Source organism: Buteo buteo, chromosome 17 (genome assembly GCF_964188355.1).
Source record: "Buteo buteo chromosome 17, bButBut1.hap1.1, whole genome shotgun sequence".
NCBI lineage: Eukaryota > Metazoa > Chordata > Aves > Accipitriformes > Accipitridae > Buteo > Buteo buteo.
In genome coordinates, this window is record NC_134187.1 from 244,572 (window position 1) to 268,214 (window position 23,643).

General features: G+C 65.5%; 3 protein-coding genes across 10 annotated transcripts; 1 reads left to right on the forward strand and 2 right to left on the reverse strand.

Annotated features, from left to right (window-relative positions):
* Window positions 1–2,212: 2,212 nt before the first annotated feature.
* Window positions 2,213–10,066, reverse strand: LOC142040687 (E3 ubiquitin-protein ligase RNF19B-like). Of its 4 annotated transcripts, none has more exons than XM_075048782.1 (10): window positions 9,945–10,066; window positions 7,847–7,938; window positions 5,991–6,608; window positions 5,277–5,467; window positions 4,807–4,957; window positions 4,167–4,329; window positions 3,600–3,714; window positions 3,285–3,422; window positions 2,788–2,977; window positions 2,213–2,642 (listed from the first exon to the last, which is right to left on the reverse strand). In XM_075048782.1, the coding sequence occupies exons 3-10, from the start codon at window positions 6,437–6,439 to the stop codon at window positions 2,483–2,485; spliced, it is 1,557 nt and encodes a 518-aa protein (XP_074904883.1). In that variant the 5' UTR covers window positions 6,440–6,608; window positions 7,847–7,938; window positions 9,945–10,066; the 3' UTR covers window positions 2,213–2,482. The 4 variants fall into 4 exon arrangements, with proteins under 4 accessions (XP_074904883.1, XP_074904881.1, XP_074904882.1 ...); XM_075048780.1 differs by having other exon boundaries at window positions 4,167–4,428; XM_075048781.1 differs by lacking the exon at window positions 9,945–10,066 and adding an exon at window positions 8,955–9,331 and having other exon boundaries at window positions 4,167–4,428.
* Window positions 10,067–10,149: 83 nt separating this feature from the next.
* Window positions 10,150–14,767, forward strand: ZNF513 (zinc finger protein 513). Of its 5 annotated transcripts, none has more exons than XM_075048787.1 (4): window positions 10,150–10,271; window positions 10,350–10,451; window positions 12,889–13,482; window positions 13,702–14,767. In XM_075048787.1, the coding sequence occupies exons 1-4, from the start codon at window positions 10,232–10,234 to the stop codon at window positions 14,451–14,453; spliced, it is 1,488 nt and encodes a 495-aa protein (XP_074904888.1). In that variant the 5' UTR covers window positions 10,150–10,231; the 3' UTR covers window positions 14,454–14,767. The 5 variants fall into 5 exon arrangements, with proteins under 5 accessions (XP_074904888.1, XP_074904889.1, XP_074904890.1 ...); XM_075048788.1 differs by having other exon boundaries at window positions 12,892–13,482; XM_075048789.1 differs by lacking the exon at window positions 10,350–10,451 and having other exon boundaries at window positions 10,168–10,271.
* Window positions 14,768–15,015: 248 nt separating this feature from the next.
* Window positions 15,016–23,597, reverse strand: SNX17 (sorting nexin 17). Its single transcript, XM_075048791.1, has 15 exons — window positions 23,413–23,597; window positions 20,163–20,237; window positions 19,648–19,765; window positions 19,204–19,268; window positions 18,914–19,024; window positions 18,402–18,492; window positions 18,144–18,231; window positions 17,689–17,758; window positions 17,481–17,573; window positions 17,118–17,321; window positions 16,680–16,802; window positions 16,457–16,534; window positions 16,198–16,272; window positions 15,816–15,857; window positions 15,016–15,726 (listed from the first exon to the last, which is right to left on the reverse strand). The coding sequence occupies exons 1-15, from the start codon at window positions 23,470–23,472 to the stop codon at window positions 15,607–15,609; spliced, it is 1,413 nt and encodes a 470-aa protein (XP_074904892.1). The 5' UTR covers window positions 23,473–23,597; the 3' UTR covers window positions 15,016–15,606.
* Window positions 23,598–23,643: the final 46 nt, after the last annotated feature.

The following is a 23,643-nucleotide window of genomic DNA, read 5'->3' on the forward strand; positions in this document are numbered from 1 at the left end:
CCTCCCAGGGCTGTCCCAGGAGAGCCATCAGCCCCGTGGTCCAGGCGTGAAACCCATCACCATGCCTCATTGGGAGCTCTCTGGATCACCTTGCGAGCACAGAAGGGTGGCTGCCTGGGGTGCAGGACACATTATGGGATGCAGGGAAAGAGCATTTGGGGATAGTGCAGGATTTATTACAGGATGTTCAGGGGAGGAACCAAAGGTGGGAAAAGGGAGGGATTTAGGAGATTTGGGGAGGAACAAGTGTGGGAAATAAAGGGATAAGGGGATAAAAGGGTTTATTTGCATGTAAGCAGAGACTAGGCAGTACCTGAGTCTTGGCCATGCCCTGTGCCTGATCATCACAGTCTGTCCTGTCACCATATCAAACCCCCACCTTCAACTATTTACTTTCCTCCATCTGAGTGCAGAGGAGGTGGGGGAGTGTCTGTGGTGCCAGCAATGCATGCACATATGAGCACTAGCAAAGGGCAGCTGTACCAGCTGTGCAGTAGGCAACGGGGCTTGGGAGCAAAGGGGTGAGTGGGTCTCTAAGGGCAGCTCTAGGTGCGAGAGCATGGGAGCAGGGGGCAAGGAGGTGGCTATGGGACCACAGGAGTCCTGGTTGGCTCTGGCTTTCAGCTATGGGACCAGGGAAGGGACCTGATGATTTCTGGCTGAGACAGGTGTCCTGGCAGCTGCACCCATCATGTGCTGGGGTCAGCGCCTCACACCAGTGTGGAGCATCATTTGACCATGCATGGCTGGGGAAGGGTGATGGTGTAGGCAGCACCTTCCCACCCCAATCAGTACAAGTCCCCACAACTGTGCAAGGTGCTGCTAGACTCTGCTAAACATTAAGCAGCTAAGTGTTCAGAAGCAGCTTTTTCTCCCAAGGATGCTGCAGTGGAGTCAGACTGGTCACAGGCAGGATCCCACTTGCCTGAGGCTGCACACCCCGTCTGGCTCAGGGTCCCCACCCACAGCTTGTGGCATTACTACATGGTGCCTCCATGCTGGCCTGGCTGCAGGATGGATTCCTGGTGGGGATCAGCACCCACAACTTCGAGCTGCTTGTCCCCAGAAGCTTGGGCACAGGGGCAGCCCAGGCAGCCCCCACCCCAACCCTGCAGCCTGTCCAAGGCATTCATCCAGGGCAGCCTCATTGCCCACAGGCAGGGTGGGAGGCCACAACCCCCTCCGTGCATGAAGGCACTAGGTTGGCCACCACTGCCTTGTCCTTGTCCACGCATAGAAATGGGCGCCCTGCAGCCCATGCCAGCATCCCACAGGGCATGGAGGGAAGCTGACGCAGGACGTGGCGTACCACAGCTATCTATGGTGGTGGCTAACCTGGCCCCCAGGAGTGCAGGGCTGTGTGGGGCCTGGTAATCCCAGTGCTACTGGGGAGGGGAGCAGCTGTGGGAGTCTGGGTGCTGCAGACAGCCTCGCTGCTGGTGCCTTCTCCAGCTGGGAGACGCTACCAGATCTTCGGCAGAGTTTTCTCTCCTGCTTTGGACTGGGTGCCCATCACAAGAAGGATCCAGGCGGGTCCCTGTCCTGCAGCACCCCATGTGCTAAAACATCACCCATAGCTTGCCCAGGGCACAGCCCTTCTCTCCGACAGCCCTGGGACCCCTTCACACACTGCTGGAGCAGCCAGGGGTGGGCAGGCAGGGACGCAGATATACAGACACAGGTCATCATAGTGAGACCTGTGTGCTCCCCAGCTCTTCCTGGCACAGTGCGCAGCCTCCCACCCTCAGGGGCTGCTCTGGGCCCCAGCTGCAGCTGTCCTGCACCACACTCGAGGTCTATCTGCTGAAAGCCACTTGCTGCCCCCAGGAAAGTAGATGGGGGCATGCAGGACCCATGGGTGCCACACACTGTGCACAAGGGGCTGGCCCAGCTGGGGCAAGGCTCAGCCCCTACCCAAGCTGCTCGGTTTGCTGCTGCTGGCTGAGGCTCTGCAGCAACATCCCACCCTCCCAGCCATGTGCTGTGCCGGTCCTGCACCTGCAGCGCTCAGTTTTCTGGGGGGTTTGCACAAGGGAATATCCCCACTCTTGCCCTGCTCCTTGGCCCTACTTGTACCCCACCTGCTTGGCCTCCTGCAGTAACCGTTGCGGGGGGGGGCGGGGGGGGGAGGAACACAGCACCGATCAGAGCCTGCTGTGATGGGGGCTGTGCCATCGGGGGGGGGGCTGTGCCGCAGGAGACAGACAGACCCTCAGAGAGCAGTTTTATTTCCCAGCGGTGCCAATGCTGAAGACTGCCTTCGGGAAAGGGGTGGATGGGGCTAGGCGCAGGCTGCAGGCAGCACTAAGCGCAGTCAGGGCCTGCCCAGCCTGGGGGATGGCCAGGACCCAGTTCATGGGGCTGGTGGTGCCCCACAGAGGGTGACCAGCTCTGCCACAGGAGAGCATGGGATCTTTGTGTCAGTGGCAGGTGGGGGCTCTGTGGATCGAGGGTCTCACCGCTCAGTGCTGCTCAGTCCCCCTCACTCTGCAGGGACACCCATGGTGCTGCACCTGTCACTGGTGCCTCCCAGGGAGTCCCCAGAGAGACTCTGCCCTGACAGCGCGCTGCACAGGCTCTGCTCCCGGGCAGGATGCGGCACTGCTTCGATCGACACTTCCACCTCGATGTTGATGCCTTCCCTGCAGACAAACGCAGGGCCTGAAGGCAGCAGCCCAAAGGGGGACATCACCACATCCCTTCCCGGTACAACGTGCGCGGGGAAGGCTGTTAGGAAGGGGATGCGCCAGACCGCTCTGCCTCCCCTGCAGAGCAGTCCCAGCTCACCTGTAGGACGTGTCCTGACCCTCGCTCAGCATGCTCCCCGCGAGCGCCACCGTGCTGGCTGATTGGCTGTCATGCTCCTTCCACACTGCCCCACGGCGCGGGCTATGGCTGCTGCTGGGGAAGGTGGTTGTGTCCAGGACTCCATCCTCACCTGGCCTGGGGCTGGGCAGCACCGACCACAGCTCATTCACTGGTGGAGAGAGAGATGGTGCTGAGCACCCTGTTTGCAAAGACCGCTCCCCGTCAGAGCGGGGAGCAGAACGGGCTACCAGGCACATGGCAGGGTGTGCAAACAAGCTGGTCCCAGGATGCCAGCCTGCAGCCTCCCCGCAGGGACAGAGGTGTGTGTGGCACCACTCGGGGCAGAACCGACGCGGGTCCACAGGGAGCCCCTGGCTCTGGAGATGTCACAGCCACAGAGACGTGAGGCAGGAACAGGGCCCGTGCAGCCCAACGAAGGGCACAGGCCAACGGACAGACAGCAGCGCAGGACTCACACTTGGTCAGGTTCTCCAGCTCCACCACGCCGAGATCCCTGGGTGGACTGCGGCCGCCCCCGCACCCCCAGCGGCTCCGACACAGCGACAGCACCACCACCCCGTAGACGTAGGTGAGCATCAGGGGCACACCGACTCCTGCAGGCAGACAGGCAGCTATTGCCTGACCCGCACCAGCAGCCCTCTGGGCGAAGCCCCAGTGCCCCAGGTCACAGACATCCCCCCCGAGAGACTCCGCTGCAGTGGCCCCCAGGCCTGAGCTCCACTCTCTCCAGCACATGGGCAGTGTCCTCAGCCCTGGCCCGGCACACTTACCCACAGTGACAGCTGTTATGATGGGGGACACAAAGAGAGAGAGGAGGACACTGCTGGTGACAGAGAGGCACTGCTGGCACCCCGACAGGCTGCTCCTCCGGCTCTGGCCCAGCACCTCGAGGAGAAGCAAGACAGGTGAAGGGCTCTGCAGAGATCTCGGCGCACAGCCTGCAGGGACAGGGCCTCTTCCCAGCCCTGGCAGAGCTCTAGCTGCAGCTACAGCTGCCCAGATACCCCCTCCATCTCCTCAGGTACAGGCAGCCATGACAGTGCTGCCACCACAGCTCAGGTGTCCCTGGAAAACAGCCCTGGACCCCCAGACCCCTTCCTCCTTTGCCCACCCCAACCCCCCACCTCTCCAGGCCAAGACCTCCCTCACTGGCGGAGAGTGCTGGGGTGGGCAGCGGAGAGGGTCCCCGCAAGGAGGGGCTGTGGGCAGTCAGGGGTGGCACAGGGACACGCTGTGGGCAGCGGGGAGCACTGCATGTCTGTCCAGGCCTGACGCCATGGGCTGCCAGGCTCAGCAGGGAGTGGGACCATGGGGACTCCGGGGCCCCCTGCCAGTACCTTCCTACCCATGTAGATGGGGATCCCAATGGTAATGACAGGGACAGCGATGCCCGCGACGAGGGAGATCACCATAGGCGCCCCCAGCACCATGCCCAGCTGCCACAGGATCTTCCGGGTCCGTGACCAAGGCCTCTTCCCCCAGAAGGTGCAGCCAGAGGGGCTGCGAGGACAGAGCAAGGCTGGGCCAATGGTCCCTGCGCAGGGGCAGGCAGACACCAGCACAGCCCGTTCTCGCGCTGGGGGGAGACCCATGGGCCCACTGGGGAAGCAGAAAGCCAGATTGCCCCATCCCAATCCCGAGCTCCAGCTGCCACCTGGGATCCCACCTGTTGGGTGCCGACAGCCAGGCCCAAGCCCTCAGCCCTGCCAGACCCAGCAGCGTAGACCACTCTGCTCCCACCCCGATCAGCCCCACGGCCCAGCCAGCCCCAAACCTGGCTGCGCATGGCCACGGCTCTTAGCAGGGCCTTGCTGCCCCCCATCCTAGCCCCACAGCTCCTGGCCCCAGCCCCAGCCCAGCATCACAGCACCCCCAGCTCAGCCCAGGGGCAGCTCCTGCAATCACCCCTCAGCTCCTGGCAGCCCCTCCACTCCAGCCCCCCCAGCACACCCCGTGCCCCCACAGCGCTGCACTGACCTGAGGAAGTGCACATCGGTGATCTCCTGCAGGCAGAGCCAGCAGAAGAGACAGCCACAGACCGTGCAGTTCATGCGGTTGCAGCTCCCATCATTGATCTTCATAATGAAAGCACTGCAGCGGGGACAGACCTTGATGTCCTCGGCCTCAGCTGATGGGGGGAAGGAGATGAGATGGGATGGGTGGGAGCAAGACAGGACAGTGCAGGTCCACCCCCACACCCTGTCCCAGGATTGCAGCCTGTCCCATGAGTGTCAGGGTTAGCCAGGCACAGCAAGGTCCCTCTCCACACCCCCCAGCTCGATCAGCACAGGGGCTACATGCCTCCACACCGAGGCAGCCAGTGGGGACCACTGGGTCCTGACTCCAGCATCCCTGCAGGCAGGAAAGTACAAAAAGGCATCTGACTGTGCTGCTCGGCTGTGCCAAAACCCTGCCCTGCTTGCTCCCACCCTGGGCCAGGGTCTCACCGTGGGCCAAGTCCTCCAGGTGGACCAGCTGTGCTGCAGGGCTGGCCAGGCTGGGGGCGGGTGGCACTGGTACACAAGGGCCGTCGGGGTGCCAGGGCTGCCGGCAGTGGTAGCAGAACTCGGTGCCACAGCCTTCACGCCCGCAGGTGAGGCGGGGACACTCGGCACAGCCATAGGCGATGACAGCATAGCTGTGGAGAGAAGGCGGTCAGTGTTGGGGGGGGCCAGCGGTGCCCACGGCCCTCCCTGCATCCCTGCACAGCACACAGCTGTTCTCCTCCCAGGCACGGCCAGGCCATGCAGTGGCAGGTCCCAGCTCCAGGCTGAGCAGAGCTGCAGCCCCTCCTCAGGAGAGCCAGGAGACACTCTCACCAGCTCAGACTGCAGCACAGCCTTCCCCATCCAGCACCCACAGTTCCCCTGGGGCCTCGCGGACTGACCCAGCATGGCCGAGAGCACCAGCCCTGGCAGAGACACACAGCTGCCCAGGCTCTGCAGCCGGTACAGGGATCAGGAGATCTCTCTGAGCAGGTACAACCCCACACAAGTCCAAGTCCCGAGGGGACTGAGCCTGGAAAAGGCTCACAGGACACAGGCACAGTCTGCTGCACGCCAGCTCCCTGGTGGGGAAGCCCATCGCCTCCACTGGTGCAGGAAGAGGGGACCCACACCACCCCCCTGCTCCCGGCTCTGCACAAAGGGCTGGACGGTCACCTGCAGTCGGGCGCCGGGCACCAGCGGGTGCCGGGGTCAGCCACCAGCAGCCGTCGCAGGAGGAACTCCTCGTACTTGTCACGGAGAGCGGGTTCGGCCAGGAGGTGGTGGACATCAGCAGGCTGGAGCGCAGCAGGGCAGTGCGGGCAGGCCACCTGCACGCGGCTCTCACTGACAGCAATGCGGAGGTACTGCTCCAGGCAGGCCCGGCACGAGCGGTGGTCACAGGAGGCCAGGGTGGGAAAGGCCTCAGGAGGCTGGGGCAGCAGGCACAGGGGACACTCCACCAGCTCCCCACCCTCGCCCAGGGGCAGCGTGATGCTCATCTCCTCAGGTTCCTCCAGCTCTGGCTCCAGTTCTGGTGATGTCTCCCTTCCGACAGCCTGCGGCTTCCGCCCAAAGAAGGCCAGGAGGCGGAGGGGCCCGGGCACCCGTGTGGGCCGCTCCATGGTGGCCCGTTGGGGCGGCAGCCAGCTGCTGGCAGGCTAGGGAGGGCAGCAGGGAGGTGCCAGCCCCAGCACAGCCCCCATGGCCAGGCTCCTACCTGGGCCTCAGAGCCGGCATCCTCTCCACAGGCAACAGCTGAACCATCTCCATCTGCAGTCAGCGCCGCTCAGCCTGTGAAGGAATCGCACGTGAGAGCGAGCTCTGGGCCCCAGGCATGGGAACAGACCCTTGACACCCATGAGACCCCACTACCATGCTGCCAACGGGCCTGCCACCCTGCCAGCTATTTGGAGGGAGCCCAGAGGAAAACTCGGGGCAAATCAAAACCACCATCACTCACTACTCCTCCTCAGGGTTAGCTCACAGGACGGCAGGGAACGTCTCACTGCCACAGAGAAAGTGCTTCCTCCACAAAGGTTGTATCCTGAACTGTCCCAGGAGGAGAGAGCTCCCCCATGCACCCTGCAACCCAAGGCAGCAGGACCTGAAGCCCCGTGGGGAGCGGTCACTTCTGAAGAGTGCTTCTCCACGTCCCAAGTGCTGCACTAAAACCTGCATCGCCCAAGCTGCTGCTGAGTTTGTAGAAGAGACAACCAACCAAGCCAAGGGACCCAAGAGCCAGTTAATTAAGTGACCAGGAGCCAGATGATTACAGGAGAGAGGAGGCAAATCTGTCAGTGTTCCCTTAGAGCTCATGAGTCTGAGGCCACACCATAATCCCTCCCAACAGCAGGGCCAGTCCCTCCACTGTTCTCCTTGCTCTTTCCTTATCTATACCCCAAAAAGTTGCACCCTATGCTTTACACCTCCACAGCATCGCTGCATGCCTCCACCTCTAACAGCCTCTGCTGGTTTTCTGGTTTGAGCACAGCTAGAAGAGCAGAAGCACTGGCACAGGAAGAGGCAAGTATTAGTGACAGCTCCGGTGAGACCAAGGAGTCCAATTACATCTGCTCTGCTGGGAACAAGTAAGGTGCTGCACTGTGCCACCCCGGGTGATAAAGCACGTTCGAGTGAGGTGGCAACTGAAGAGCTTGTGGAAACCGGGCTGAGACTGGATTTAAATGGTTGTTAGAGGGTGGGAGGTACTGCAGGAGGAGAGCAGGAAGGAACGTGCTCAAACATGGGGGAGGGCAGTGGGACCACTGCCTTGCATGACTGATGCCGTCACTGCAAACTCCACCTGGCAGAACAGCGGGAGCCAGCGCCTGAGCAGCAACAAAGGCTGCGCCGACACCATGGACATCAGCTGTCCGACCAGCGGGGCCAGCCGGCGAGGAGACACCCCGGGCCTGCACAGCTCCTGCACCGGGACTCCGACACCTTGACTAAATGGCCAGGGCTGCGCAACACAAGCGAAGAAGCACCGGCAGGGATCTAAGCGGCCCCATCCTCTGGCCCCGAGGTACCTGTCAGCGGGGAATCATTGCTGACGACACAGCATGCCCATCGCTCCCCTGGGACTGCCACAAAGTCCAACACATTTGACTCCCTCAAGGACCTGCAAATAAACAAAAACTATTTGTGAAGAGGCTCAGCAGCAGCTCACACAGCCAGAGTCGCTTGGACACATCACAGAGGTCTACTAATAGAGCCACAGAGAAGGCAGAACGAGTCCTGTAGATGGGGACCACATCCAGGCCATAGACCTAGGCATCAGAGAGGACGAGTACAAGGTACGGCTGAGCCAGAGGAGGGCTGCTGCCCCCAACACACACACAGCTGCACATCAGCCATCCCTGGAGATGGGCCAAACCACGGTGTGGCCAAACAAGTCCCCGAGCAGGGTAACCAGGGGCCCTTCTCCCCAAGAAGGACACAAAGCCCTGGATGTCCCCAGTCTGCACAACGCTGGGACACCGGAGACAGAAGCTGCAGGAAACCAACCCAAGCAGAGGGAAACGTGACAGCATGAGATGGCTGAGCTCCCCTGGGAGCAGAGGTGTGACTGGGCTGCACGAGAAGCTATCGTAGCATCCCCAGGGCCCAGCAGGCTCCTTGCCTGGCAGGGTCAGAGCACATCTGAGTGTCTGGGGTCCGAGCCACGCAAACTGGGGGAGATTTTCTGGAAAGGGGAGTTATGAACCACAGGGATGTGCCAAGTGAAATCAGGAGCTCCATCGCATGGGGGCCCATCGCCCACATGCACTCCTGGGAGAACCAGGCAATAGGGCTCAGCTCTGCAGTCCTTGAGAGAGCTGTGACCGTGGGGACAGGCCTGACAGAGGCAATGGCTGCAGAGGAGCCACGGCATGGCCACAGTGCCGCAACACTGGGGCCGCTCCTGAACTTGTTCTGCAGCTGCCTCTCCTCCCGTGCCTGGCTGTGGGGACCTGGGCTCCCCTTCCTCTGCAGCCAGTTCCCATGGGGGTCACCATGATCACGGAATAATGCAGGTGGAAAGGGACCTCAAGAGGTCTCCCGTCCACCTTCCCACCCAAATCAGGGTCAGCACTGTGGTTAAGGGCTTTATGCCAGCTGGGTCTTGAAAACCTCCAAGGACGAAGACCGTGCAACCTCTCTGGGCAACCTGATCCACGACTGGACTTGTTCCACTCCCCAGGACAGTACAAGGCAGCAGGATCCCGGTGGGCGTCTCCAAAGGATGGTTTCAGTCGCCCCTGGAGATCAGACCACGGGCAGGACTGCAAATCCACCCCCTGCACTCCCAAACGCCCCACATGCCTCACCCAGGCTGAGCAGATCTCAGCGCTGGAAGCACCAAGATGCTGAAAGACCGCAGCACTGCCAGTCACTGCTACCCACGCATCCTGCTGTGTGCCTGTTCCCCAACCTGTCTGCCCACCCTGCCCTCTCATTCCAGGGCAACGCGGGCTCCGGACCCACCCAGCCCCGCTCTGCCAGGAGCCTCCGGAGCTCTGCAAGCCCGTCAGTGCTGCAGGCAGCGAAGTTGTTTCAACCCTCCACCTCCAGCGGCTGGTCCCCAGCTCCCTCCCGCAGCTGCCTTAGCCGGACAACTTGCTCCTCCAGCCCTTCCCTCCGCACAAGGGGCTGCTGTCCCCGCGGCTCTGCGGGGCACGTTCCCGCTCCGATGCTGCGACCCCCCCGACCCCAGCAGCCGCCTGCCCGGGCCCCCCGCCCCGCCGAACGCTCTCCCCGGACAGGGGCACCTGCCCCCTTCCCCGCCGGCAAAGGCCCCGCTCCCGCTCCTCTCCAGTCGGGAGAGGCCGACGGCGTGCCGAGCGCGGGGACGGCCGGAGCCACCAGCGGGGCTGCGGGCACCGGCGCCGGTCCCGGGAGAGGACTCGCCGAGCTTTCCCCCTGGGCTCAGGGGCCCTCCGGCCGCCCACGGCGGGGCCATGCCCGGAGGGGCAGCGGGGGAAAGCGGCCCCGGGCCGCCCGCCGTGGGGCACAAAGATCCGTCGACACCCCCCACCCTCACCCCCGTGGCCCCCGCTCCCGGACCCCGCGGCCGCCCGTCCCGTCCCGCCCCGCTCCGCTCCTGCCCGCGGGGACCCGGCCCTGCCCTGCCCAGCCCCCGCTTGCCTCTCCTGCGGCGCGGCCTGGACCCCCCCCGCCGCCGCATCACCGGGGACGCCGGCGCGGTGCCGGGAGGGAAGCGGGAGGCGGCGGACCCTGTGCACGCTTCCGGGTGCCCGGGGCGCTTCCGGGGCACTGCGCCCGCTTCCGGCGCTGGCCCCGCCCCGCGGTGGCCGGAAGCGGAAGTGCCCGGTCGAGGCGGGGCGGCGGCGGCCGCCCCGGGCTGGCGGGGGCGGCTGGCGGGCCGCGGGCGGGCGGGCGGCGGGGCCGGGCCGGGGCCGGGGCCGGCCACGATGCCCCGGCGGAAGCAGAGCCACCCGCAGCCGGTGAAGGGTGAGTGCGCGGCGGGCCCGGGGGGCGGCGGCGGCGGTGGCGGCCCGGCGGTGACCCGCGGCGCTCGGTGTGTTGCAGCGGACGCCGAGGACGGCCCCGAGGAGACGGCGGGAGCGGCGCTGGTGCTGCCCGGCGACCTGCTGCTGGGCCGCGGCCTGGCCTTCGAGAAGGGACCGCCAGGTGCGTGCCGCCGTCCGGGCCCGGCAGCGGGGCCCTGCCGGGACGGCCGGTCCTGGGCGCCCCCCCCGCCCCGCCTTCGGGAGCGCCACCGGGCGGGGACGCGGCCCGGCCCTGCCGGTACCGGGCCCCGCTCTTGGCCCCATCCGGCAGCCGCCCTACCCGGGAGCGGTCCCGCCCGGCGACTGCTCCGTCCCCGGGCGCCTTCCCCCTCCCGGATCACCTCCCGCGGGGTGAGGCCCCGGCCCCCGCTGGTCTCTGCCCGCCCGGCACCGATTCCCGGTACTGAATGCCCCCCCACACCCCGAGCGCTCCCCCTTCCGTTAAGGCCCCCCCGCCTCCGTGGTGGCTTTGAGGCCGCAGGGACACCGGGGCTGGCAGGCTGCCCCATCGCAGGGCTCGTCCCTGGAGCTGTCCGCACCGCTCTGCCCAGGAGTCCCCGGTTCCCCCAAGCCTCTGGGGCGCGGCTTTGCTGCCCACCCGGGAGCTGGGGCCTTGTCCCTGCAGGGTCCTGCCCAACCACCACCCCTCAGCATCGCGTGGGGTGCGGGGAGCTGGACCGGGGCTGTCTCTCCACCAGCCTCTGCTCCCTGCCACTTGCCTGCCCTGCGGGCACCCCAGCCCCTCTGTGTGGCCAGCCGGTGCCCGCCCAGCCGGCGGCACACCAGGCTCCAGGTCAGCCCGCAGTGCGAGCAGCCAGAGAGGAGCAAACACTAGTCCAGCTCCATTAAGGTGCCTCACAAGGACCGGTGGGAGTATCACTCGCTGCCCTCGACAGCAAGCGGTGAATAACGTGGGAACATACTCAGTAGTGAGAGGAGGGGGGCACAGCCCGCCCGATCCCTGTGGCTCTGTCCCCTCACTGTCCACAAGGTCTGTGCTCCGGTCCGTGTCCTCAGCAGCCACGCTGGGCCATGCTGGCAGCTCCCACTCTCGTGCCGAGGCGTGGTCCCAGCTGCTTGGCAGATGGGGTTCTGCTTCGAGGGCTGCACTTCCCCACAGCCCATGCGCAGAGCCCAACACCAGGACAAAGCCCACCCAGCGGCTCTGGAAGCAGGACGCTGTGAGAGCTGAAAGCTGCTCTCTGCAGCAGACCTTCTGCTGTCAGAAATACCTTCCTTGCCACTCTCAGATGCCAGCCCCAGCTGGGGAGCGGGACCAGGCACTTCCGGGCCCACTGGGAAGGTCAGGACAGCCATCACTGGCCTTGTCCTCACCCCACGGGCCATGCTGTCCCACCTGGGCAGCACTGACATGGCCACGCTCAGGGCACAGTGCTCCAGGGATGCTGTGGCACTGCTGGACTGCAGGCCTGAGCTGAGGAGGCAAGACCCTCAGTGTGGGGGCTCAAGGTGTGGTCAAGGGTTCCCCTGGCAATAGCCAGACCCTCGCAGGATGCCCCTTTCTGACGTCTGCACTTCAGGCAGTGCTTGCGAGAGGGGACCGGAGGCTGGAGGGGCTGCCCTGTACTGCAGCCTGGGAGCAGCCTCACCCTTGCACCTGCCTGGGGCTCTGGGAGTTGGATGCAGCCAGGTGGGCAGCAGCGAAGGGGAGGGCCCAGGCTGCTTCTCAGGGCGGTGGGCCTCTGTTGGGTCTCAGGCTCCAAGGTCAGGCACAGCACAAGGGACAGCTGGGCACCGCTTGAGGCTGGTAGTGGCAAAGCTTTGGCTGCATGTCACTGCCCTTCCAGCCCCCAGCACCAGCCTGGGAGCACACCTGGGGCACCGGGCCAGCAGGCTCCACTCCTGTCATCCCTTCCTGGGGCTGCAGGAGGATGGGTCTGTGCCCAGCTGGGAAGCAGATGTGCCCTCTGAGAGGCTGGCACAGGCTTCCCCCCACCACCATGGGCCAGCGGCACTGTGTGGGGCTGGGGAAGGTCTGTTTTCCTGCATGATGGAGTGGGGCTGGTGTTTGAGCCCCGTGGTGTCGGCCATGGGAGTAGGACCAGCTGCCGTCCCCAGGGCTGGGGCAGTGGCAGAATGAGGGGGCCCGGAGCAAGGTTTTACAGGCACCCAGCCCTCCTGCCTGGGTCAGGCTGAGCTCAATGCCTTCCGCCTTCCCACCACTGCTGCTTCCTACCAGCTGGGCCCTGCAGTGCCCGCATGGATGCCTGACCCACCGCTGTGCCACCTTACTACCCACACGTCCTGGCGCCTGCCAGCCGCAGGGTGGAGGTGACAGGGTTTCCTGGGGCACCCAGGACAGACCCTGCAGCAGGGTGTCAGGGCAGGTTGTGGCCGTGGAGCTCCTCTCCCTGCTATGCACAGGGTGGTGGGCTCCTGCAGGCTGCCGGCTGCTGCTAGGGCAGGCGCAGCTGCCTGGCCCCTCCTGGCTGCAGTCCCCTCCTTGAGACAGGCCCTGCTGGGACTGGTGGCACAAGCGGAGGGGCTGTGCCTGGGCCAGCTGGGCTGACACCATCCCATCCCCACGGTCTTCTCAGCAGACACCCTGGTGGGGAAGATTGCCATCCCAGCATACGCGCTGAGCGACGACGACTGCTCCTCTGGCTACCAGCAGCTGAGCGTGGAGAGCGACCCTGAGGAGGGTGGGGAGCCCGGCCCCGCAGCGCTGCCCTGCCGCCAGTGCGGGCTGCAGCTGGCTGCCAGCCTGGGGCAGAGCTGCCTGCAGTGTGCCGGCACCGAGGGAGGCCGCAGCCAGCGCATCGTGTACTCCTGCCAGCTTTGCCCCTTCGCCTCCCACTACTCCAGCCACCTCAAGCGCCACATGAAGACACACAACGGGGAGAAGCCGTTCGCGTGCCCGCAGTGTGCCTACGCTTCTGCTCAGCTGGTGAACCTGACCCGACACCTGCGCACGCACACAGGGGAGAAGCCGTACCGCTGCACGTGCTGCAGCTTCGCCTGCAGCAGCCTGGGCAACCTCAAACGCCATGAACGGGTCCACAGCCAGGACAAGCCCTTCCAGTGCGCTGCCTGCGACTATCGCTGCAACCAGAGCCGCAATCTGAAACGGCACATGCTCAGCCACCGCCTGCCCGAAGGCGAGGGGCCACACCGGCGGGACAAAGACCCAGGTAAAGAGGGGGGGGTGTGGGGGACCCCCCACTGCACAGCCCTGGGGCTGGGGAATGGGCAAGGCGCACATTCTGCCATTGACCTGCACCAGCCCTGGTGCCATGTGCCACCAGCCTCAGCTGCGGCACCATCGCCCTGAGCCTGGGGCTCCTTGCAGAGCTGAGCCCTGCCAGCGCTGCGCTGTCCCTCTCACGGCCCTGTTTGTGTTTGTCTCGCAGAGCCGCTGTTGCCGGAGCTGAGCCTGCATGTGGGCAGTGGCAGCGGCCCCTTCCTGCCCGGCTGCGCTCGGCTGCGGGGCGAGGAGGCGGCCGCGCTGCCGGAGCTGCTCTTCCCCTTCACGTGCCGCATGTGTGGGCTGGTGCTGGACGACGGGTTCGCGCAGGATGAGGGCCTGGCCGAGCAGGTCTGCGGGCGCTGCAGCCTGGCAGTGCTGGGCACCGAGCCGGGCGCCAGTCCCCGCAAGGGCACTGGGGACAAAGGCTTTGCCTGCAGCCTCTGCCCCTTCGTCACCCACTACCCCAACCACTTGGCGCGGCACATGAAGACGCACAGTGGGGAGAAGCCATTTGCCTGCCCGCTCTGCCCCTATGCCTCCGCCCATCTCGACAACCTGAAGCGGCACCAGCGAGTGCACACGGGCGAGAAGCCCTACAAGTGCCAGCTCTGCGACTACGCCTGCGGCAATCTGGCCAACCTCAAGCGTCACGGGCGCATCCACTCGGGCGACAAGCCCTTCCAGTGCAGCCTCTGCAGCTACAGCTGCAACCAGAGCATGAACCTGAAGCGGCACATGCTGCGGCACACAGGCGAGAAGCCCTTCCAGTGCCGGGACTGCCCCTACACCACTGGTCACTGGGACAACTACAAGCGCCACCAGAAGATCCACGGCCACACGGCTGAGAACTGGGTGAACCCACGCAATGCCAAAGCCCTCCTGGCCCCTCCAGCCGTGGGCACGGCCCTGCCCTGAGACAGCACTTAGCCCGGCTGCCCTGCGTCGGGCCCGAGGTGCCTCAGCCCTGGGGCACCCCAGCCGCAGCCCCTGCCCTCCCTGGGGGAGGGACGGGAAGCAGACTCCAGGGGGGCTCAGGGTTGCCTTACGTAGGGCCCACGGGTGCGCCGGGGTCTCTAGCAGCCCTATCCTGCCCAGGCAGGGTGAAGCCACAACCGGCGGCTCGGGTGCCTGCCCCAGCAGCAGTGGTGCCATGCCCCCAGGCACCTCTGTGGGTAGGACCTGCCTGTCGGAGCCTTCCTCTGCCAGAGTTTGGGGAACAGGGGGGGAGGGGGGGAAACAGAACTGGTTCTATGGCTGTTGCCATGCCAGTCAGTGTAATTTATATTGTGTATAAAAGCATTAAACAGTCAGTTTTGTTATCTGCTATTCTCCCTGGGGGCCTTGTTCTGCTTCAGAAGAGGACGGTGCGGGGCTGACAAAGTGTGTGGGGAGGGGAGGAACAGCGGCCACCCCCCAACAGACAGCCCAGTACCAATCAGAATCCATTTTAATCATCATTGCAGTGTGTAAACATCAGTTACTGTCCATTAATGCTCTGGTCGGTCTGAGCAGCAGGAGATACGTGGTTACAAGCCTAGATTACGCTGGAGTCTATGAGCGGGTTAGAGAGGGGGCTCTGCGCAGAGCCCCCTGGAGACAGTTTACTGCAGTCTGTCTCTGAGCAGAAACCTAAACGCTAATTTGGCATTATGGAGCCTCACGAGGGCCACTTGGTGCCACCAGGCTGCTGCCGTCAAGCCACTGCCCCAGCCACCCAGGGCAGCTGGGCGCTTGGGCCAGGCCCTCCCGGCTGGGGAAGGGGCAGCTCTGCCCCCCACGCTGGGCCAGGCTCCGCGACACTGCTCCAGGGCTCGGCCTGGGCACGCTGCTCGGGTTGGGCTAGTGCCACCCTGGGAACAAGCCCTCTCCCAGCTGGAGCCAGCAGCAGGAGGAGTTCAGCTGCCCCCACCCCGAAGGCCAACGGTGGGCTGGGGGTGAGCTCCCCCGCCCAGGGGAGCAGGGGAAGGTGGATGTAGCAGGTGAGAGGCACGTTGATTGCAACCTGTCTGCAGGTCGTACATTCCTCAGCGAAGGCCCTCGGGCCGGTGCTGTCCGAGGAAGGGGGGCACTACAGATCTTCATCGCCAATGCCCTCAAAGGCGTAATTGCCATGGAAGTCGTTAGCGCCCACATCGTTAGCAGAGCTGGAGTGGCTGATCCCTCGCAGGCTGACAGAGGTGAGCTTGCTCTGTGGAGAGGGGAGACATTAGGGAGGACCCCCACTTCCCCCTGCTTAGTCCGAGGGTGATGGTGACAGTGCACCCACACGCAACTCACCGAGAGTTTGGCCATCGGCTCCCGGGAGGCATCAGGCGAGTCCTGGGGAGAGAGCACCATCAGGCAGCACTGAGGCAGCGGCACGCACCACCCACCCTTCATACCACCAGCCGTCTCCCTGCCCTCGGTGACCACCCACCTTCCTGGGCTGAGGCCAGGCTGCCCTCCCTTCCCTCCCCCAGGAAGTTTGGCTTCCCAGACTTAGTTTCTCTTCCCAGGGCTACAGGAGTGGGGCACTGCAGCCCTACTCTCCTCTGGGCTTGCCCCAGCCCTGCTAAAGGGACAGTGGCACCTCTGGGGGCCGTGGGCTCTGGTACCCAGCACACAGTGAAGCCCATGGTCACGCTTGTCTCCCCTACCAGGACCGCAGGGTCCCACTCACCAGCAGCGGGGGTGATTTCACAGCTTGCTGGCTGTCCGAGCGCCGCAGGGCCCCGTTCACCCGCCGGCGAAACATCTGCAGGGGAGGAGCTCAGCTCAGCCACAGGGTCCCCATGGGCAGCTCCAAAGGTTAAGATGGACCCTGGGGATCCTTCAGCTGGCCCCGTTCTGAGAGCAAACAGGGCGCAGCCTAGACCCCGGGGAGTCACAGGGGCAGGATGGGATCCTACCCCAGAGACAACATCCAGCCCAACCCTCACCTTGCGGATGCTGCCTCCAGACTTTTTCACCATCAGCTCGTCCACCATGGACTGCAGGCAGATGCTTAGCATGATGGCCTGCAAGGGAGAGGTGTCACGAGGCTCCACACGCCCCACAGCCTTCCCAACACACCATGCTGAGCCCAGACCGGCCCTCTCCCTCACAGCTGCCCCCTTGCTCCTGTCCTTGTCCACCACTGGCGTGGCACGCAGGCAGCCCTACCTGTGGACTAGTGATGGTGACCCACTGCAGCCGGTCTTTGCTCATTAGATACTCGAAAGCCAACTCCAGCTTCACCTCGGACTTCCCCGGGCTGCTCCCCGAGGGACCATTGCTCATCGGCACCTGCAAGGGCACGTGCTGAGGCTGGGAGCCTCCAGAGAGAAAGCGGACAGCTTCCCTGGCCCTTGTGCTGACAGAGGGCAGCCCCCAGCTGAGTGCTGGACACCCCGCCCAGCTCCCACTGGCCTTTCACCACTGCCAGGTCCCCTCACAGCGGTAGGCTCCTCTAACATCCTCGCACCGATGACCCCCTCAGCCCCAAAGCGCAGCTCACACCCTCCCCAGGCCAGCTGGGCTGGAAGCAGGCAACATAGCCAGCACCTTTCCCGGGGAGAGCTGCCAGACACCCCAGACCCCCCGCAGGCAAGTGGCACTCACCGAGGACGTGACTCGCCAGCACCGCATGCGCGTGACCTTGAAACTGCCTTCCTTGATCTGCTCACTCGGCAGCCGCACCTGGAAGTTGAGCTCGTTGTTGCCAGCACTGACGACGACGTGGCATCCCTTCTCAGGGAAGTCAGTGACGCAGGGGTCAAACTTGAGATAGCCGTAGTACTTCAGGGTCTGCGCCAGGCGGATGAACTGCAGGCAGAGCCAGGGAAGCTCAGCACAGACGGCCACCCTCCCACCGCGCCTCCCGGGCCAGGAACGAGCAACGAACTCAGCACCACACATTCACACGGGAGCAGTGCCAGTCCAGTGCTGGGACTGCTCCTGCCACAGCATCAAGCTGTCCCCTACCTCCTTCTTGGAGACTTTTTCCTGCAGGGACTTCAGCTGCCGGTGCTGTTCCTTGTTGACCAGGATCCATCCGTGCTCGATGTCCGACACCGTCTACCAAGAAGCAGAGGCTGGTGAGCAGCTGGGCCCAGAGCCACCCGAGATCCCGCACAGCCGTAGCTGATGTGCAGTGCCCCTCCTCAGCCGGCTGGGCCGCACCAACCCTCACCTGCGCATACAGCAAGTTTAACCCCACACGATGCTCCATTACATCGTCGTCATAGGAGGAGTCCCAGTAGCTAGAAGGGAACCACATGGGTCAACCTACTCCCCAGCTCCTAGCATCGATGGGGAGAAAAACACCCCCCATACTGGGACAAGGTGCTGGGCTGGCTCTCTGGCCAGCTCCCCCGGTAGCCATCAGTTGCCATGCCCCGGTCCCCCTCTCAAGCAGCTGCCAGAGGCAGGAAGGGCTGTGTTGGGGAAAGCAGAATCAGGGGCCAAGCCCAGCAGGGCAGCCTGGCCCCCAGTGTCATGGCTGAGGATGCCCAGGTGTGTTCCCGGGGGCCAAAGCACCATGCAGGTGGCGATGGCAGGAGGGGAAGGGTCCCTCTGCAGAGCAGGGAGCCCCAGACACCACCCCACCGCTCCAGCAGTCACTGCCCCTCCAGCCCTGCCGCTCACCTCTTCCGCAGGATGATCCTGAACTCAGGGTTGTGCAGACTGGTGACGGACACATACGGCAGCTCAAACTCCTGCAGCTTCCGCACGACTGCAGGGAAACAGCAGCTCAGCAGCAGCTCGGGGCAGCGGGAGCCCACCAGACCACTGCCAGCCAGGATGCCCTGAGGGAGCCCACTGGATCCCCCCTCACCCAGGGCAGGGCCATCTGGTCCAGAGATTCCACCACAGCCCTCATGGGGCTCCTCATGCTCTACTCACAGGAGAAAGCTCCGTCCTTGGTCTCTCTCACTAGGAAGAGGCTGAAGTAGCCAACCAGGTCATCTGGCAGATCCAGCTTGGAAGCCACGGCCTGGGAGTGAGAGCAGGAGGTCACCACTTCCCGCAGAGAGGCAGCACTTCTATGTCCTTACCCCAGGATCCAGCCTGTGTGCGTTCTGGGGCCTCCCAACAGCAGGAAGGCAGCACCTCTGCTGTGCTGGTGGCCAGGACAGGGGGGGCAAGCAGACAAGCGGGGCCTGGGGGATCACCACCACCATGAAAGAGCTGAGGGCCTCCCAACATCAGTCTGGGCCCAAAGAGGGGCACGAGCACATCGGCACACCCTTTTCAGCTCCACTGCTCTTCAGCCCCCCCAAGACAACCCTGCTCTCGGGTAGGGAGGCAGCAGGGAGGGCCAGGGTGCTGCCAGGCTGAGAGAACTCCTGCACATGTGGGAAACCACAGAACTCATCAGGAGGAGCTGGTCCCACCCAGCACAAGAGCTTTGGCACCTCAAGGACATCCTCTGTCTGGTCCGAGGTAAGGATGGTGACCTTGACCTTCTGACCGTTGGAAAGCAGCACTTCCAGCACCACCTCCTCTGTGGGTATCTGCTGTGTCTCCTGGAGAGAGAAACGGGATCGGCACCCCAGCCCCTCTACTGCCGACCACCCTCGCGCTGCTCAGACTGCCCTGCAGTCTGAGGGCCCCGGCACGCGCTGCCCAGCCCCGGCGGTCAGCACTCACCCCCGTGCAGGCTGCCCCAGCAGCCCACCACATCCAGCGGCTCCTGCCCCCTCACCTGCTGGGCCTTGCGCAGGAAGCTGTTGAAGGTCTCGCTGCCTCCCAGCGTCGGGTCCTGCCGCACTGGGGGTGGAAGACGAGCAAGGGGTCAGACGTTACGCGGGAAGGGGCAGGGACCCACGCCAATGCCCAGCCACTCTGCAGCCCCTCAGAGTTTGCACCCAGACTAAGCGTGCGCTGTGCGTAGGGTGTGCACATGGGCAGCTATGGACCGCCCGCAGGTGGGGGGTGCCAGTGTAGGGAAGGGGAAGGGGCTGGGATGGAGGAGCTGACATCCAGTGAGCAAGGCCAGCTAATACCAGAGCAAGACTGGGAGCATCAAGACAAGCCACTTCAAATGGAGCGGTGTTGGGAGGAAGATGCGAGCAGTGCCCCAACACCCCGAGCGACCAAGCGGGGGGCAGCCGGCCCTGAGCCGCAGCACGGGGCAGACCCAGCTTACCAGCCTGCATGTATTTCTCCAGCTGTTCCCGTCGCTGCTCTACCTCTGCCGGGGTGAGTGTGAAGATCTTCTTTGGGGGAAAGGCTGGGACCACGTTGGTGCCATACTCTTTCCTTAACTGGGAAGAGAGCAGAGTGCTGCGAGAGCCTCCAGGGAGATGGTGGCTGCTCCGACCCCCCACCCCAGCTGAATTCCAGGGCCCCGGCAAGGGAAGCAGAGAGCTCGCCAGTGTTCCTCATCCAAATGGACAGCCAGCAGTTCGCAAGAACCCAGCTGGGACGTCACAGAGCAGGAGAGGAAGCCTGCACCCGATGCCAAGGAGCAGGAAATGACACCCTGGCCAGCCCCGCGGGCAGCACTGGGCAGCACACGCCTACCCGCAGCCAGCGCAGCGCCCGATGCTCAGGCTCTCTGGCAGCGCACAGTGCCTTCCTGCAGCACCCAATGGCAGCTCACAGGGCCCAGCACCCTGCCCGCCAGCAGCGCAGCGGGCACCGCTGGGCACGGCTGCCTACCTGCTCGTGCAGCCCCAGGAGCTGGCTGTAGCGCACTCGGCAGTGCAACACCCCGTTCACATGGATGTTGTAGGCCTGCAGGGAGAGACATCAGTCAGATCCCAGCACCCGCCGGATGGAAGGGCCTCAGGGCCTGCCCAGCTCCGGGCACACAGGCCACCCCAGGGAGAAGCCCCTGCAGGCCCCAGCCCCGCCACAGCCCAGGAAGAGGCGATGCTCCCGAGGACCCCGCCAAGGGGCAGATGGGGCACCCCCAGCCCTCCCCTCCTGCCAGCAGAGCTCAGCTCCTGCCCCAGGAAGCACTGGGACCCACCTGGCACCCTCGCATGCCCCGTGCTGGGCTGGGCACCACTGCGGGAGCTGGGCTTGCCTTGTAGGCACTGGCCCCAGCCTGGAGGCACCGATCCCAGCGGCCACCTGGACCCGCTCCAGGCGCTGCCCCAGAGCACACAGCTCCGCAGCACCTCCCTTGCGGGGCTGGGGCCCTCTCCAGCTCTTGGGGGCAGCAGCCCCAGCAGCCCAGAGAGGGGCAGGGCCCACACGCCCCGAGGCTGCCCACGGAGGCCAACGCATGGGACAAGAAGCCCCAGGCAGGCACAGCCACAGCCCCCACCACAGCCAGGACCAGCGGGGGCTGCTGTGGGCAGTCAAGGGCTACGCATTAGCAAGTGAGGACGGGTCAAACACCCAGGCCTCGCACAGATAAGTACAGTAACAGCACTGAAAGGTTTCTCTGTGCTGCTCCTCTGAAGACATCTCAGCACTGGTGCAGAGCTGCGGCCCAGTGGACATGGTCAAAACCGCTAAGGATGTACAAGGGCATCCAAGAGATGTGTGTGATAGACACCAGGAAGGCATAACCCTGCAGCTGCCAAGCCATGAGGAGAGCATGGAGCCACGCTGCAGGCCTATGGACACGGGTGTCCCCAAGTCAGCGGGAGAGGACACCCCTCCCTGCAGTAGGAAGAGGCAGCAGCCAGCAGCTGCTCTCCATCCTGCAGGCCCCACAACACATTGGGAGGAGTGAGCACAGCAATGCGGTGGCCAGCACAGCAACCTGAGCTGCACTCAGGCCAGCAGAGCAGGAGCCTGGCATCCAGCCACAGAGAGCTGCATGGCCGGGATGTCCCCACCGCCGAAGGCTGTGGGCCTGGGCTCACCCCACCACTTCCTGGGGTGCATGGCCACAGCCAGCCTTCGCCATGGGGCAGGGGGTTCCTTCCTCGTGCACTGCCTGCCCACCCTGGGACCACCACAACATGCCCCAGCACTACTGGGACGCTGGTTGCTTGAAAACGTTAAGGTTTGCTGCAGAGAGCCCAGCAGGATGTGCCCCCATCCCAACCCCAGGACATGCCCCCCGGGGCCAGGGGAGAGGCTAGGACCCCTCTGGGATAGCTCTACCCCAGCCAGCACCAGCCCAGCTGGGGCTCCCCTGTCCCACAGCTCGGAGGAAGCCCTACAGAGTCAGGGAGGTGACTGCCCCTGCTGCAGGGGATCCCAGGGAGCTTGTCCCTGGCTGCTGCCCCCCACCCCGGTGCCCCCTCTGCCCTCCACCCCCACCCTGGCTCAGCTCCCCACTGACACCGCAGGCAAGGCTACAGCTGCACAGCACACAGGGCCCAGCAACTCCATGCCACAGCTCCCAGGCACCTTGTCCCAGGCAGCACCCTCCCAGGGGACAGTGCTGTCCCCTCTGTGCCGAAGCAGGTACTACCATACCCAGAACAGTGTTTGGGAGGACAGGACTGCACCGTGGGGGCTGGGGACATGCCTCCAGCCGCGATCACAGCGCAGGCAGGTACCTCCCATGGCTGTTTTGCTCACTGGAAGCCCCAAGTGTCCTCCTGCCCCTGAAAGCTGGGGCTGATCGGGGTCAGCGGAGGCACCTGTCCAGGCCACGCTGCCCTTGCACATGCTAGAGCTCACACTGGCTTCTCACACCATCTTCCAACCCAAAGGCGACAGCCCTGCTGCTCAGGGTCCCTGCAGAGGGCCCAGGAGACTACGACAGATGGCCGGGTGGCCCAGGCAGCACTCACGCCTGCCCAGCCCCACGCTGGCAGGGCTCTCCGCGGGGTCACCAGCTCCTGCCCAGACCCAGGGCTGCAAACAAGCTCTCCTCTGACACCCGGGAAGAGGTCTTCCCCCACCCAAGGAGCCATCGCAATGCCCGAGGGCAAAGTGCAGGGGTAGGCACAAGGCCAAACGCCTCGGGTGCAACTTGCTCCTCCGGCCCTTGTGCAACTGCAGCTGCCTGTGGATCCCTTCACAGCCCTTCCCGCGGCTCACAACTGCCGTCCGTGTCCCTGACACGCCGCCTCATGCTGGGGGGACTCCAGAGAGAGAGATCTCGGCAAAGGGGGCAAGCGAAGGGTCCCCACGGTAACGGGCGTGGAGGAGACGGTGGGGCCGCGGAGCCCCTCTGGAGCCACCTGCCCTCATCCCGAACTGGGAGCAGGGGGGAGCGCAGGCCTAGACCCAGCTGCAGTCCAGGGGGCTCTGCCCGCCGCAGCCTGCAGTGAGACCCCGCTGCGCGGGCAGCGCTACGGCCGCTGGCCCCGCCGGGGAGAGGGGTCTCGGCCCCCGGGGGAGCCGGTGGGCCGCCGCCCCCCCCAGCAGCAGCAGCGTTCCTCCAGGCAGCCCGGGGACCCGCTCCTGGAGGATCTGCCAAGCCGGAGGGCGTTCACGGCGCGCCGAGGAAAACAGGAAGCCAGGACGGATGGACGGGCTGGCGGGGGCAGGATGAGCCGGGCCCCGGGGTCGGGATGGGACGGGACGGGACGGGACGGGGCCCCTGCCGGCAGCGCATCGGGCCAGCCGCCCCCCCCGCCCCCGCGCGGGGCAGGGTCCAGGCACCCTCCGAGCGGCGCCCGCGGGGCCGCACCCCAGGGACACCCACCCCCCCTTCCCCGCGGCCCGCCGGGGGCCGGCCTGGGCCGCAGGGCCCGGCCACGGGGCGCAAGGGCAGCGCGGCCCGACGGCCGCCCGGGCCGGGAGCGGGTCGCCGGCTGGGGACGGCGGCCGCGCCGGCCGAGGACTGCCCGCCTCGCCCGGTCCCGGCCGGCACGGGCCGCCGCCGGGGGTGCGGGCCCGCACGGCCCCCACCGGGCAGGGCGCGGACAGCGCCACTGCCCCGGGACGGCGGCCCCGGCCCCGCTGAGCGCTCGCCGCCGCGGGGCCCGCCGGAACCGGGCCGCGCCGCCCGCGCCCCGCCGGACAGCTCCGCTCACGCTCCGGCCCCGCTCACCACGTAGGCGGCGCCGCCGTCGCCGGCGCGGGTCTCGGTCTCGGGGATGGAGAAGTGCATGGCGGGGCCGGGGCCGGGGCCGGGGCCGGGGCCGGGTCGCGCGCCCCCGCTACCTGCCGCGCGCCGCCATGTCGGGCCGGGCGCTCCCCGGCACCGCCCCGCGGGGGCCCCCGCGATGGCGCGGCCGGCGGAACCGCCCGCCGGGGCCGGGCGGGCCGCGCGCCCCGCCCC